The sequence below is a fragment of the Halichoeres trimaculatus genome, unplaced genomic scaffold, assembly GCF_033239565.1.
Source record: "Halichoeres trimaculatus isolate MK-OKI-2021-1 unplaced genomic scaffold, fHalTri1.1 fHalTri1_scaffold_16, whole genome shotgun sequence".
Taxonomy (NCBI): Eukaryota; Metazoa; Chordata; class Actinopteri; order Labriformes; family Labridae; genus Halichoeres; species Halichoeres trimaculatus.
The window spans coordinates 22,608,718-22,624,517 of record NW_027437194.1 but is presented as its reverse complement, the minus strand read 5'-3'; the positions used below and the strand labels follow the sequence as shown (position 1 = coordinate 22,624,517).

The following is a 15,800-nucleotide window of genomic DNA, read 5'->3' as shown; positions in this document are numbered from 1 at the left end:
TTTAATATTTTCTGTAATTTTGTGTGTAAAAATGTAAGATTTCATCCTCTGTTTACAACTTCTAAGCTCCTGCAGCTCCTGCATGGTTGCATGACCTCCTAGGTCATTTAACATGAACTTTCAGGAAATTCTGCCCTCAAATCTTAAAAGTAAAGCTGGCTGTTCTTCTGCTGTTTTAGCTGACTTGGTTTCACTTCCTCCTGCTGTTAAATCTGCTGACTCTATTGACTGTTTAAAGAGAGAAAAACTCTGCAACACCCACTTTTGAAATATTTCTTCAATCATCTTTAACTTTTTTTTTTTATCTGTGAATGTTTGACTGGGTGGATAATAAGTTCCCCAGCCGTCCATGGAGTCAACCTTCCTCTATATTATTTTAGACTGCTTATTGAACTGTATTACTATTAATGTTGTTTTTTTTTTCATTTCTACCTTTCTATCCTTTCACGTTATTTTGATCTTGTTGTTGTACAGCACTTTCGAAAGTTATTTGCATTATTGTTTGTATCATTCTTCTTATTAGTATATAATTATCCATTAATATAAGCAATACGAACATATTATGGATGCACACACAGAAAACCATCGATTCCTAGTATTAATATTGTAAAAAGGTAAATATTTATCATAGAAAATGCACATATTTTAATTTGTAAATAGAGGACTAGAGTCACAGCTGCGACTGACAGGTTAACTTTGATGAATGAGTCAGTGTTGATAAACTGTTGTAAAAAGCAGAGTAATCTCAAAGGTAAAGGTGTGTGAAGCAGAGTGATGCCAAAGGTAAAGGTGTAAACATATGGCACGTGAGGGCTCCTTTCTCCATATCTCAGAAGATAATCTGCGATTAACACAGGTTCAACACAAGCTAACGTTAGCCCCCGTTAGCCGCCTTTGATGTCAGTTACATACGCTGTGTCGCAGTTTTACCTATAGGAAGATACATGTAAGTGTTATAGAAAGTATTACCAGTGTAATTTAACCCACAGCACTGGTTGCACGGGTAGCTAAACGGAGTAAAACAGGGCCTTAACGTTAGAGTCTCTCTGACAGGTATTAGCTCATTGCTATCATCACGTTCCGTTTGTATGTGTTACCTTTTCAATCGGCGCCTGCCGGTGAGCCGCCAACGACCGAGCCAAAGACAGGACGGTGTTAAAGTAAAACCCTCTGCCTCCGCCTCCATTGAGAGACATGATTAAAATGAGTTAGTACAGACACACCAACACAAACATCTCCTGTCATCAGTCCCAGAGAGAAGAAGGAGGAGCAAAAAGCGAAGTCCAATGACAGCTACGGCGAGCGCAAGGTCCAAACTGCGAGAGGCAAGGTCACAGGAGGAAATGGAAAGAGCGGAGGATAAGAAACAGAAACAGTCTATGGTTACCATCGGTGCCATAAAGTACCAATAAGTGAATAAATGGATTTATTAGGCACTGCTCAGGCACCAGTATAAAGGAAACGTCAGAGGAGAGAAAATAGAAATAATGAAAGATACAATATTAAGTTGTATTAAGCCATCCATTCGTCTTGTTTTTCTCTCCAGTCAATTCCCAATGTTTTCTGGAGATCATTATCCCAACAACTTTTTTTTGGTTTCTTACTACAAAAAAGTCTGCTGTCCCGTGTAAATTGATCTCATCACATTAAATACCAATGGATGTTTATGGTCGTTGAAGTAGTGGTCTTGAGATCATGACTCATTGATCCTACTATCTCAAGGTAGCTCAACATAACATTTATTTTTACTCAGTATTCCTGAATATCCATAAATAAATTACCGTAAACTTAACATCAAAATAAGGAAATAGAATGCATGTCCCCATGTCCTCATAAGGCTTACATATAATAAAATAGAACTTAAAGGGTTGAAATACTGAAAAATACAAACAAGATTAAAAAAAGCAAGGTTGCAATTACCACAGATAAAGCTGGCTCCTTTAATTATATATATATATATATATATATATATATATATATATATATATATATATATATATATATATATATATATATATATATATGTATGTGTATGTGTGTGTGTGTGTGTGTGTGTGTGTGTGTGTGTGTGTGTGTGTGTGTAAAATCATCATCATCACCACACACCCTCCCACTAAATATTTTGATAAGATCAGTCAGTCATGCTCTCAAGCTGAGAAAATGGCTTTAAATAAAGATAGTAAAAACTACTGCTCAAATAAAATGTAAAGGAGGAGAAAAGCTGTATCTGGAAAAAAAAAAAGAAACAAGATCTTGATTATACTTCAAATAAAGACAACTACTTTAACAGTCTGATCCCGTGTTTATTTGTGAGCTTATATATCAGATTTAATTAAACTGAAGGCACAATACATGGTTTTTACTGCTGTTAGTTTCCTCATGAGGATATGAAAATTTAAGACAGTTAAATACTCAACAAATCTAAAAAAGTCAAGCTGCAGCTGGAGCAGAAAGAGGGTTTTCTAAAAGTAAACATTTGTTAAACAAATGATTGCATTGCATGTAAACATGCCAGACCCACAAGCTGCAAACTCCAGTCTTAACAAGGCATCATACGTTCATGAGCAGCAGTTGGCACATTGGGTCAGCAGTTGGTGTATAAGAAAAGGCAATTACACTTACATCCATAAACGTGAAACACAAATTTAGAAAATCTGCAATAAAATCTACTCTAAGGCATATTGTTACCCATGGAATGAGATGGAAGGCACTGTTAATGGCGTTTCTCAAACGGCATGTTGATGCAGTGAAGCCAGTTAAAAATTTAAAAGTTAGAAATTAATCCAAACAGTGAATATGAGTAAAAAGGATAAGAACATGTCAGAAATATCAGCCTGGAAATTAACATCCGGCAACACTGCAAGGTGTGCAACTGAGTTCAATATTTTAAAAAAAATCTGTAGTGACTAAGGTCATACAACAATCAACCATTCGTAATCTCAAAATGAATCATACAATACATAGGCACTTCTTTATTGCATAAGTCCCGTAAGATATGAAATAAAACATCTCTGCAAAATAATAAATCTTTTAAAAAAAAAGAGAATAAGGGCCATAAACATTTATGTGGAGGGGATGACTTGTTTTCACTTGGGATTCTGAAATTCACCTAAACATTCTGAAAAAAATCACAATTCTGATTTCAAGATAAAACTTCTGAAGTTAGCAGAACTGTTAATCAAATTTTTCTGAGAAAATTGTCAGTTCTTTGAAAGGCATGAAAAAAAAAACAGTGTTGTGGAAATAAAGTCAAAATTTTAAAGCAAATCCCAGTTCTGAGTTTCAATCAGCACTTCTGGATAAATTCTTGATTTCTCAGAAAAGTCAGTGATTTTTCGTTTCATTTTTCAAAGATTCAAACTTTTCCATTAAAAAAAAAACATTAAGACCTTAATTTGGTAAAAGATGTAACTCCAACAATAAAAATCTGGGTCCCCATTCCTGCTCTGTATGGTTTACACTCTTCAAACTGTGTTCAGGAGAAATGTGCATTTCTATGGAGTCTACAATCTGAATGGATATATTCCAGGCATTTAGCTGTAACGGTACCTTGTTAGCATGTGATATTTGAATATAATTTATTTCATCAGTAAATTAATGATATATTCGAAGGATTTCTTTAAGTAAAGGAGCATCTTGCATATTAAAGGGCTTAAAAGGTTTGATCTCTGGTATATATATATGCTCATTTCAAGTATAAGTCTTAGTCTACAGTGTGTGAATCACATTAAAGTGGGTCTGGTTTCTCTTCTCTGTTGGGATAAACTGAACTTAAAGCGCTGTAGGTGACACACCTCTCCTTTTTGATAATCTTCACATTTCACTCATCAACCAAATAAATGCTTTTTGTTCCTTTTCCCTGAGCTCTGAAGGAACGTCCCCTTTCTGGATTTCATAAAAGACACAAGTGTGAGCTTTAACTCTGCAGTCTGGAGCTGTTTTCATGCAGGCCAAGCTTCCACCTGTCATTGCAATGTTACAAATAAAATCAAGAAGATACCAAACCCTTTTTTTTCTGTCTGAAAATCACTCAGAGGTAGATATTAGAACCTAGAACCAGGGTTTGAGGAGATCCGTTTAGCACCACGATGTTCGTCTCAATCTGTCTTCCAAACAATGTTCAACACCTTCACGACCTCCTCATAGATGATGAAGACAATCGCCACGTCCATACACACACGGCCCAGCCGAGGAACAGTACCCTTATAGAACCTGACAGGGAGAGAAACGGGGCATGAATATGTGACTAACAAAGAGAAGAACCCAGTTGGAGGGAAAACACAACTTTTACACTTGTATTTTCTCCGGTGATAAAATTAGTTTTGTGTTTTTAAATCAATAACGGAGCCAAAACTCATGATAAATACATGACCCAGATGTATGCGAGCATCTTTTATCATCACCCCTCATGAAGGACACACAGACACACACACAGACACTTACGCCAGCGGTCCCTCGTGCTTCATGATCTTGACGGCACAGTCCAAGGTGCTTTTGTACTTGCTAGCTTCCAGACCCTGATGATGAGCAAAAACACAGACTCGCTAGTTTCTCTGCTCAGGATAAAACCACGTCATTAAGAGAGACACACGTTATTAATCTGACTCACCTGCATCCTGGTCTTTATGACATCCAGAGGAGTGTTTCCAAACACACTGACAGCACCAGCAACAGCTCCAAACAGTCCAGTTATCAAAGGGTTAATGGCTTTGTTGGGGTCATCACCTTCAAACAAAGGACAGAAATGATTTGTGAGCTGCTGATGTTGGTCGTTTGATCATGAATTGATGGACAGGTGTGATGACGAACCTTTGTACCAGTTCCTCAGTGAAGTCATGACATAGAAGCGGATGGCCTGGTTGGAGCCTTGTTTCAGCACAGTAGCTGTCAGGCCCTGATAAGTCCCTTTAAGACCTGAAAACAGAGCAGAATGAGGTTCACTTTAATGAACGTGGAATAACCTGGAAATGAAAACACTCTGCAGGAGCTGGACACTGTGGAAGAAAAATATCCTTCAAAAGATAAGAGAAGGGATTTTTGTGGACTACAGAGCCTCTTATCAGAGCAGACTGGGGGGTTGGCAGGAGGCCCGTGGAAACTCTGCAGGAAGGAAAGAAAAGGGAGGGAGGTAGAGGCTGAAATAAAGCCAAACATAATATTTCAAGGTATTATTACTCAATTCAATTTGAGATCCATGTGTTCTTTTTCTCTGCTAGTCCTAGTTTAAAACAATAACACACATCACTGCCAGCATCAGTATCAAGCAGCTACACTGAGCTACCCATCCCTCTTTAGATGAAAAAGTATCCAAAGGGAAGGTTAAAAGACAACCAGGGAACCTACCAAAAATTAATCAGCTATAAAAACCTCAGCCACAGAGCACCACCTGGGCATCAAAAACAAACTAGTATGATCCAAAAACAGAAAGAATTGTTTTCTTGTGGCAGTTATCTGCCCAGATGTTTTCACAATTAACCCACCAAACATTGTTTATAAAAATGCTTTAACAGAAATAAATGTTGACATTTTTATCAACAGAAAATCAACATAGGACTATCATTGAAGATTTTTAATTCTTTGTATTTGGACTTCACCAGGTGTAGCGTGATTGAGTTTTTGTCCTCATACTGTTTGGGGCTATTATTCATATAATGCTTGTTCGTGAATGACATTGAATTCAATTAGAAGTCTGATGTTTTGTGTAATCACGTGTCATCAAAATGGTGTTGAAACAAATTTAAGAGGAGTCCCTGCCAGAGGCTGCAGGAGTCTTCGCCGTGTCCAGGTTTGGTAACCTTTGCCCCATATTCAACATGACACTTGTTGGGCTATCTGAAGCTTTTTCTGAACATTTGTGGACTTCAATGATCAGTTCAAGGGCTTTAAGTTAACTATCTAATGTCTAGAGATACTTAAATCCTTTTGACCCTGTCCTCATATGAGCATTTCATTTATTCATTCATTTCAAACATTTAAAAAGGAAAGAAGAAAAAATAAAGATAAAACATGTGTGTATGAAAACTATCAGTTGCCACTACACACTTAGTGTAATGACTCAACAGGAGTCTTGTTAGACAAGGACAGTAGTACAGAACTTATCTGGTCTATCTAGACTAGACCCATTTCCATTTTAAACTAAGTCAGTTTGATCTGCAAAGAATGCATACAGAATAGTCATAATCAAATATTATCTTTTTATATGGAAGTAGTTATATATTCTAGTACGTCTATTAATCCATGAATTCTTCTATATCCATAGTATTATTCGTACAGTTTATTGTGTTTTGTAATAAAAACCTTCATTCAGTCTTGAATAATAAATTATTTTTTCAAGATTATCTAGAACAGGGTCACCAACTTGGTGCCTGTGATCCAAAAAAACGCACTGGTCATAATGGAGCTCCTTACTACCATCATTGTTGTGTAAATCATTGTGAAATAATTACCATTGACCTGTAAGCAGTCTCCTCAAATAGTATCACCACTTCTTCTATGATTAATGTTGTTAGAAAGTGATCTGTGCAATTTTGTAAAGAAAGTTTTTATCGAACAAGTAGCCCTTCATGTCACTCATTTGCCGTGAGGTAGCCCTTGGTCTAAAAAAGGTTGGTGCCCCCTGATCTAGAACTGTAAGAAAAAAGGGGCTGGTCTATGGTTAGAGAGTCTATTTATTGATTTATATATGGGTATGACTTTGACTGTTTCCATCTTACGTGGAAAATACTTCTTTTTTTAAAGATTAATTAAAAAAAACCATAAAGTTAAACATAAAGAAGATATCATTAGCTTGAAAAGGTTCATACTGTCTTCTAAGTTTTACTGTTTGAAAGGGTCCTGATGAAGACCCCGGAAGAGGGTTGAAACTAGTAAAGAAGATATGATCAAATACACCAAAAAAATAAATATATCACAGTAAATTACAACATATTGACTAAAATGCAGAAACATGGAAAGCACAAAAAAATCTACTCATTCATCCTTTATCTTTAAAAAAGCTTTTTTTTTTGCTTCATTCAACAAGAGAAAATGTCTGTCTGACTGAGGCAAATTTTGAATGAATATCAGACGAGACGATCAAGACACGTACAAGACTGGACAAACTTCAGTGGATGAATTGAACCAGCAGGAGGCAGTAAAGCCCAACTCATCCTTACCTTCAGTTCTCACAATCTCCCTCACCCCGTGGAAAAATCCCCTGTATTTAGGGTTAGCTGACGTCTGATCGTGGATGAATTTGACCTGAAACGACATCATCAGAATGATTAATTGATAAATCCAAAAATCAGAACAATGAGTGAGTCAGAATAGAAACAAATCAGATAAGGTTTGAAATCTGGGGCATGCAGGGTCTTTATGTGCTCCACAGGATCAGAAACACTCTAATGGGGATATAAAGAGCCCTCATCTCTATCAGAGGAGGATGGATGGGTGAAATGAGAGTCAGCAGAGACATAAACTGAGCTGAAGTTCATCAGAGGGAAACAAATATGACTCAGAGTAAATCACTGTTTCTGGGAGTTAGCATGCTAACAGATCAGCTACATAAACCAGATTGTTTCATGTTTTCTTCTGAGCGTCAGTTAAACACTGCTTCTTTCTTCACCTTCACAGTCTCCATGGGACAGACCACGACCACAGCTTCAGCAACTCCAGCACCGAGCCCACAGAGGAAGCCTCGCTTACTGTCCAGTTTACCCGTTTCATCCCGCATCTTATTACTGAGGAACTCAAACACCCCGAACCTGTGGGAGGAAACAAAGGATAAAACACGAGATTAATGACTCAAAACGGAACGTTATAGGAACAACTTCAACTGAAAAACACGAGAGAAGCACAAATCATCACACCTGAGATAAATAAAGATTGAGATGTAAAAAGATACTTTTGGTTTGTTTCAGAAGTGTAGCAGCTTCATCAGACTCTGACAGTAAAGATGAATCAGGAATAAGCTGAGTGTGCATGCACAGGCTGAATAGTTGTGGTACCTGACAGCTGCTTTAGGTATGGATCCATACAGCAGAGAGCTGAGGCCTCTATAAAGACCCCTCACCCCATGACCGTTCACCGTCTGCTTCACACAGTCCACTGCAGAGAGAGCAGAGGGAACAAATCACAGGGTTTAAAGTAAGCAAAAAGAAAAAAGAAAGAAAAGAAAGAATGACAAGATGAGTATTGTCTTCCTTTTACAGCATACTTTATTCAAAGATAAAAACAGTGACGTTTTGGGACCCATGTGTGAATTTTGCAGCCGTCACGCTGAGTTCCTGCACACAAACATGTCAAAGTGTGTGCCAAAGTTCACCAACAGATAACAAAGATCAGATCACTGGGCAAATACACAACTGGTGCTTCATGTTTGCTCTCAGATCTGCAAAAACACAACGACTACGCTTACTACAGAGTGTTGTTACAGCAGCAGAGATCTAACGGCTGAGGTAACTTTGGGGCAGTTGTTAGATCTCACACTGAACTGAATCAAATTATTAAAAAGCAAAGTGAGCTGCTGCAGGACATACACTGCAAAAACTTAACTCTACACAAGTGTTTATCCTTTACTTTACTTGTTAAAATGGTTTTATTAGACTTAATATCTACCAATGGGGTAAGATAAATGTATCAAAACGTGATTGATTGATTTTTTTTTTTTTTACCCCTAACAAGCAATTCATGTTAAAACAGTTTATCAGCGTTTTAAATGACAGACAGGCATTGAATGTCTCACTGATGACAAGAAAATAGGAAATCTAAAATTAATAATTGATCAACACATTTATAAAGCAGAGAAGCAAAAATTACTGAGGAAACAGGAGGCCTTTAGATTTACACACAACAGTGTTATTTTTTTTCGATAAGTTAAAGTATGAGTGAGAGACATAAAAGGGGAACAGCTTCATTTTTAGCTTTGGAAATGTTAACGTTTTGCGACATGTTTGTCATGAGGTGTTGTGGTTTGTAGAGTAGAATTTGATATCATACTAACAGGTGTTTCTAGTCTGCTAACTTAATAAAAACAAATTTTGTTATTGGCTTCATACAGTTCGGTTTAATGCTTGACGCTTTGATCTCAACATTCACACCAGAGCTGCTCTATTTTATTGCTTTATACCTGACAGTTGCTGTAGGAGCCATGAATACATTTATTGGTTTTTTTTTGGTATTTTTGGAATTTTGAGGTGTGAGGTTGTTTTTACGTTAATTTTTTGGTTTGTGAGGGGAGCACGTTAATTGGTGTATGGTGTATTGAGTGGGGGCGGAGATATGAAGTGATTTCCTTTTTTTGAAGTCACCTGTCATAGTTTTTGTGTGGCGTGGAAGGGAGAGAGGGGGTGAGCTGGGTTGTCGTATTTTTTGTTGACGGTTGTTTCCTTTTCTCACGTTAAAATCTGTTTGTTATAATTTGATCAACTCCAACAATAAAAGATCAATCGTTTATTTCAGGATTTGAGTGATGTTTTTGCACCGACGAGTCGGACATTTGACCAGGCCCAACCTCAGCCTCTCAGCGATTTTTTTGTTTCTTGGAAGTCGCTACAGTTGCAATGCTTAGATACAATCTTGGTATCGTGTATCAGTCAAATACAGACTCATAAAGTTATGTCACATAAATTACTAACACAGTCAGTGTAAATATAATTCTATTTCCTTTAACTTCACAAATTTAAAGAAGTCTGATCCTCATATCAAGGAGCAGAGAAAGATAAATTAATACTGGCATCTGACCAGAACTGTATCAGTAACAACCAATACAAAGGCCCAGGTATCAGTGTTGGTATCAGGACGAAAAGAGTTTTCACTTAAAGGTCAATGACCTCAGACTCACCGATGCCTTTATATTTGGGAGGATTGGCCTTCTCATCGAGCTGCAGCTGTGTTTTTACGTACTCTGTGGGGAAGGTGATGCAGATCTCGATGCCTCCAGCGATCCCTCCTGAAACAACAGAAAATATCCTCCATCAGAGCACAGACAGGTTTGGACCAAAAGAAAGTGAATAAAGGGTAAGTTTTAGTTTCTGTCTTCATCACACAGAAGCTTTACACAGAAAAAAAGCATTCATGAGGAAACTGCACCTACACATCAAACCGTTAAAGCACAAACAGAATTAGAAGAGTTCTTTTTTTTTTTTTTTTTAAAGAGACGTTACTATGTTTTTAAGTGATTTTTAAACCAAATTTATAAGTCTCTCTGAGTTTCACTGTCTTATTGCCATGTTTTGGATGGGTTGTCTACAGTATCCCCTTTCTAGTAAACGTGATTAAAACAAAAGTATCATAAATGTAATAAAATGAGAAATCAATGTTGATACTAAAATTTTTAGGCATAATGAAATATTTAAATATAAGAAAACTAATGACAAATAAATGAAATTACAGTCAAAAAGTTGAAATGTATTCAAATCAAAACCTCATTGGAAAAAAAAAAGATTCATTTCAAACTTAGAAAAAGTTGCACATAGGGAAAGTTTTAAGCATATGAGCATTACTTCCTGTCTGTTATTCATCTTTTCATTTTCAGTACCATCATCTGCTCCACCTTAAAACCTGGTCTGTCACACATCTGCCGTTCAACAGCAAACTCAGCGCCTGCAGCTGATTGGCTGAGCTGATCTCAGTGAGACTCTGCCTACAGAAACTCCCCCTGGCATGACTCCAGCTGAAGGGGGTGTGTATCCTTCAGAGCACACACTGTTCAACAGTTCACCATGCAGATACTCACTCACACAGCAGTCAGAGCATGGCCTGATACTGGTGACGTGCTCACAAGTTTGCATATAGTGCAGAAACTCACCGTTTTAGAAAGAAAAAGGAGAATTTAGCCCTGCAGCCACCGTGTTGTGTCAGAAAAATGACACAAAGTGAAGGTCTCTTCAAGTTGGAACAAAAACTTTGAAAGTCTGCAAAAAACACGTGTACATAACTTTCTGAGCTGACACATGGAAAGTGTAACTACTGTTTATATTTTGAAAAATTAATAGTGATGTGTTGTACAACAATTGTATTTTGCTGTGTTTGAGTTTTAACTACTTAGAGCTTTTTTTATTGGCTTCAACCTTGATAATAATTCAATTGGAGTATATTTTAGTAGTTTGAGAGAATGGGCTCTATTCTATGAAGTGGGGATAGTGAAAAATCTGATGGTTTGTGAACTATTTAACACATATTCCCAAACTCAAACTCAAATAATGATAAGACAACAAATTACATGTGTTTACTGAAATATCAGAATGTGGTCTTGCTAAAACATGTAATGTCAGATTTGGATTCATCAGAACATGGGACAGTTTTCCACTTCCCCTCAAAGGGGCTTGGGTCCAGGGAAAGTCCCTTCTGGTTCTGGATTAGGTTTATTTCTGGTTTTCTCTTAGCAAGGTCCAGTTTGAACCTGACTTTGTGGATGCAGAGATGAACTGTGTCCGAAGACATGCAGTGATCTCCACTACAGAGTCATGTCTGTTCTGATCAGGTCCACCCATCAAGTCTTGACTTTAGTCCTTGCTTTTTTTAATGATGTTATGATTATGTTCTGTATTTGATGAAACCCACTAATTCCTTCTCATGTCACCCTGAGAAACATTGTTCTCAAACTATTAAACTATTTGCTTTCTCACAGAGTGGTGACAGACTATACACACATGAGCTTACAAGTTTGACAAGTTATTGCACAAACATTCCTCTACTTCAATCCGCCTGGCTTTGAAAAGTCTGCAACACAGTCTTAAAGAGAACTAAAGGAGCAAAAAAGATTTAATAAAGGGATCTGAAAATCTAACATTACAATGTCGGTGGTAACTGGTTTTGATTCTTGGCTTTTATCCATCCTCATCTAATCCAAAAAGGGACTCATGTTGTGGTTTCTAGCATGCTTCCTCCCATCCAAAATGCCATGCAGAGAACTCATTAGTGGTTCCAGCCTGCACTCACTCAAACATGCAAGTCATCAAGCCGCTGGTGCACGTACAATCACGAGATTACAGTTCGACAAAACATTGTTGTTCACCAAAACATCGAGTACAAGCTGGCCATCAAACAGAGCTCTTAAAGCTACACACCCAGGCATTCCTTCAGCTAACAACACGCTGCAGCTCTACCCACAAATTAAACCAGATCCACAAACAATCCACATCATCATTCTGCAAACAAACCTCTGTGGAGTTCCTGCTTTAAGTCTCCATATTCAAGCTGGAAAGAGATATAGAGCCACTGCATCAGGTTTAACATGGAGGGGATGCTGGAAAGAAACCGGTAATTGGTGTTTGTGGAAATATGAGGGGAAACTGTTTATTACAGATTTCCGAAATAATTGTAAAAGTGTTGGTGGAAACAAAATCTGAGACGGCTATTGATTTTTCTTATACTTTTCATGCTGTGACAAGTCAAAATACAGACAAAGAAAAGTTTTCTAGACCAACAGTAGATTATCATTTTAAACAACCGCAGTAGAACATGTGACTGAGTCAAACTGGATTTGTTCGCTTTTTTCTCTGCTAAGCTAGGCTAGTCATCTCTGGGCCTTTGCACCTTGCAAGAACTCGTATTCTGCTCTCCTGTATCCTAAACATAGCTTTAAAGTCACAATGCTAGATGCTCAGACTAAACGAGCAGATTTTCAAACCTCTACTCATTCATATGTTGTAGAAATCCCTGAATCTGTTTGTGAACTGACCAAAGCACTCTGTTCTAAAAATAGTGCCAGATTTTTGCAAGACTTGCTGAAATTATGAGGTCACCACATAAGGATCTCTCAACTGGCTCATGATACATTGGAGTGATGGCCTTAAACACAAAGGTCTGCCCTTGACAGACCTCCAGAGGGCTGGCCAATTAGAGAGAAGGGGGTTCTTGGAGTGGGGAGCTTTAAAGAGACAGCAGCGAAAACAAATGGTTTAGACAGAGGCTGAAATAAGAGTTCTAAAACACCAATAAGAGGAAAAATATGGATTTTTTTTCACTGTAAATCATGTTCAAGATACTACGGGGGCACCAGAGGGACAAAATAAAGACTAAAAATGACTTTCTCCCTTTTTAATAAAAGAGAAAATTAAAAACCTTCTCTTTCAATCAAAAAAAAGCTGTTTCTTAAAACTTCTCTGAATTATCTGGTTCTCTTTCAAAAAAATCAGGAACAGCTCTTAAGTATGAGCAGAATTAGCTGACACCTGTCATCCATCCTTCCTGCACCCTTACTACCAAAAATTACACAAAATAAGTGGGTTAAATTGCTGTGTATTGTGCTATTACAAATAAATCACAGATATGTTCTGTTAAAATAAAGATTACAGGTTATCTGAAGCCTTGGCATGGGCTGCATCTCACAGACATCTGCATTTGAATTGTCGTAGTTCAATTAAAGCGAGCCAGGTCTTTCTTTAATCTAAATTTTGTTACAGCACATCACATTTCACATTCTTTATGTTAGAACAACAGTGAAGTATGGATAATGGGAGATGAAGTTTGTGATTCTGCTGAAGTTTCTGAGCTGAACTCTGACAGTCCTTCATGAGGCTGACAGAGCAGAGTGCTTTGTCATCGTGGCTCATGGCACTGAACGTGGACACCCAGAGGGGGCTGGCCTCTGAGCACACACAGGATGGGGGCAAGAGGTCAGCAGAAAAACACCCACCAAACTGCTGACAGGCCTGTACAGAGAACTACATGAACCAACCGACTCATCTTTTGACCGGGAGCTGCAGCTCAGGTTCACTCCATCTTACGTCCCATTGATGATGCAATAAAACCAATAATGATTGGTGAGCTCTGTGTGAAGTTTGAGCGCCTGTCACTGATTGACTAACAGCACAAGGAGATAATCTGAGTTTATGTCTGAAACAAACTTCAGTGACTAAAGGTTAAAGGTCTAAAAAGATACAAACCAGACTATCTATTACCTGGTTCAACACCTTCTTCTTATGGTACTTAAAACATCTTTAATTAAAGCTCTATGTTACCAACACTAACAGTAAGTACTCAGGCCATGACCTGAATTCTGCAGAGAAGACAGTTATCTTGACCTTTACATGTAAAATCTTCAGCAGTGATGAGGAAAAGCAGCCTCCTGAGTCAATGAAACCTGATATGGTGCATTTTTTAAATTATTAAGGAGTTAATGTTTATAACAATGTTTTCCAGTTGACACTGTAGTGACAACTTATTTTACCCCTAACTTCTCTCCTAATTGCAGGGTAAAAGTCTCTTGGTACCTTTTACTTTAAAATCTGTTCAATTTCAATCTCATTGGAAACATATCCAAGTTTATGTTCACACTGATGCTGTCTGAGGTATACTAAAATCAATCAACGGGAGCTAAAGGCCTCTGACCCTGCGTGCTTTGCAATTAACACCTGCAGAAAACAGTGTTAAAACTTGAGAGCTATATATGTTTGCACTATTTTTAACTTGTTGCTTACACCTGAGTAAAAGTTTGCAGAGAGTTTAAAGAGGAGTATGCTCTCAAAAATGCCTTTACACAAAGATATCTCTAATAATGGCACAGATTATCAGAATGAACTCACAGTACAATAACCAATTGTTGCTACAGTGTGCACAGGCTGTAATAATCTGTTCTGACAGCACGAGTGGGAAGAAAGTTAATGAGTGTAGTCATGAATCCCCCTCTGTGTTCTTTGAAACTTCTCTTTGTTGTTGTTTTTTCCACCTGAATAAAAAGTGGGGCTGGTGTCTCTTTAAGGCAAGCATGCTGTCCTCACTCCACACTTATCCTGTGCATCAGTTAAGACACAGCGCTGCAGCCACACTGCGCTCACATCTGCACCCTCAGCTGAAACTTGTAAACAACTTTAACACTGCTCCCTGTGTGCACGAGGAGGAGAAGGGGGAGCGCGTGCCGCACACTAACTTTCTTACCTGCCAGGATCGCTTTGCCAGGGTGAGTGAGTTTGGCTTTCCCCGCTGGAGTCGCTGCAGCAGCCAAACACTGCGGTCTGTGAAACGGGCTCACGAATCTGGGCTGTCCGGACATGACTGACTGACTGACTGAGACCCTGGCCTCCAAACTTTTTCCTTCTGTCAACGCGGACTGGTGCGTGCTGGATCACCGCGAACAGCCTTCAAGCCCTCATGCAGTCTGGAGCTGTGTGCTGCAGGAGTCCAGGCGCAAACATACAGAGGCCAGGCAGGCTGCAGCGGTGAACATTGGACTCTGGCTGCTGGTCTGGACTTGATAAAGTCCGTGCTGGAGTTCCCTCAGTGGTACTCACAGGCAGATAGCGTCGAGTCAGTGTTCGCTCAGGGCGGGGCAGCAGGCCTGATACTTCCCCTCCTCCCCAACACGGAAAAAAACGTCATGTTTTGTCACCGACATTTAAGGTAGACCGGACGGATTCCTATGGGGCACGGTCTGTAGTTTTTAAAACTTCCGGGCTGCTATAACTGCGTCAGCCTACCGGTAGAGGGCGCGGTTTCACCGTTTACTGCTGGGCTGAAATCAAGAACTCTATCCAACTGATAACAAATAAAACTCTTGTTTCCCCAACTCTCTATTTTGTATTATTTTCATTTACCATTAACTCATAGCTATGTTAGCATCTGAAGTCATACTATTACCTATCTCCTTTGATTTTGCTTCACCTAAGATGGGATTCAACTCAGTTCATTGTTATTGTTGGTGTACTGTGAAAAATTAAACAGTGAATTGTTGTAGATTGTTCTCTAGTGTATTTTCCAATGCAAATTGCAGACCCACAGGAAGAATATGTTGAAGCTAATAGTGATCAAAAAAGCACACAAATATACATTGTTTTGTATATTAACATAGATGCACACAATATAAGGATATTTAATAACTT

The 15,800-nt window shown here is 38.3% G+C and overlaps 2 protein-coding genes across 3 annotated transcripts in view; both read right to left on the bottom strand.

Moving 5' to 3' along the window:
- The window catches only part of pi4kaa (phosphatidylinositol 4-kinase, catalytic, alpha a), a 32,147-nt gene extending 30,852 nt beyond the window's left edge, over window positions 1-1,295 (bottom strand). For both annotated transcript variants that reach the window (XM_074690013.1, XM_074690012.1), the window contains exon 1: window positions 1,098-1,295. In XM_074690013.1, the coding sequence (XP_074546114.1) occupies window positions 1,098-1,196 (99 nt within the window). In that variant the 5' untranslated portion in view covers window positions 1,197-1,295. The remainder of the gene's footprint in view (window positions 1-1,097) is intronic.
- Window positions 1,296-3,034: 1,739 nt separating this feature from the next.
- slc25a1b (slc25a1 solute carrier family 25 member 1b) lies at window positions 3,035-15,264 on the bottom strand. Its single transcript, XM_074691128.1, has 9 exons — window positions 14,860-15,264; window positions 9,821-9,928; window positions 7,986-8,085; window positions 7,604-7,742; window positions 7,155-7,239; window positions 4,810-4,914; window positions 4,610-4,725; window positions 4,444-4,517; window positions 3,035-4,212 (listed from the first exon to the last, which is right to left on the bottom strand). The coding sequence occupies exons 1-9, from the start codon at window positions 14,972-14,974 to the stop codon at window positions 4,098-4,100; spliced, it is 957 nt and encodes a 318-aa protein (XP_074547229.1). The 5' UTR covers window positions 14,975-15,264; the 3' UTR covers window positions 3,035-4,097.
- Window positions 15,265-15,800: the final 536 nt, after the last annotated feature.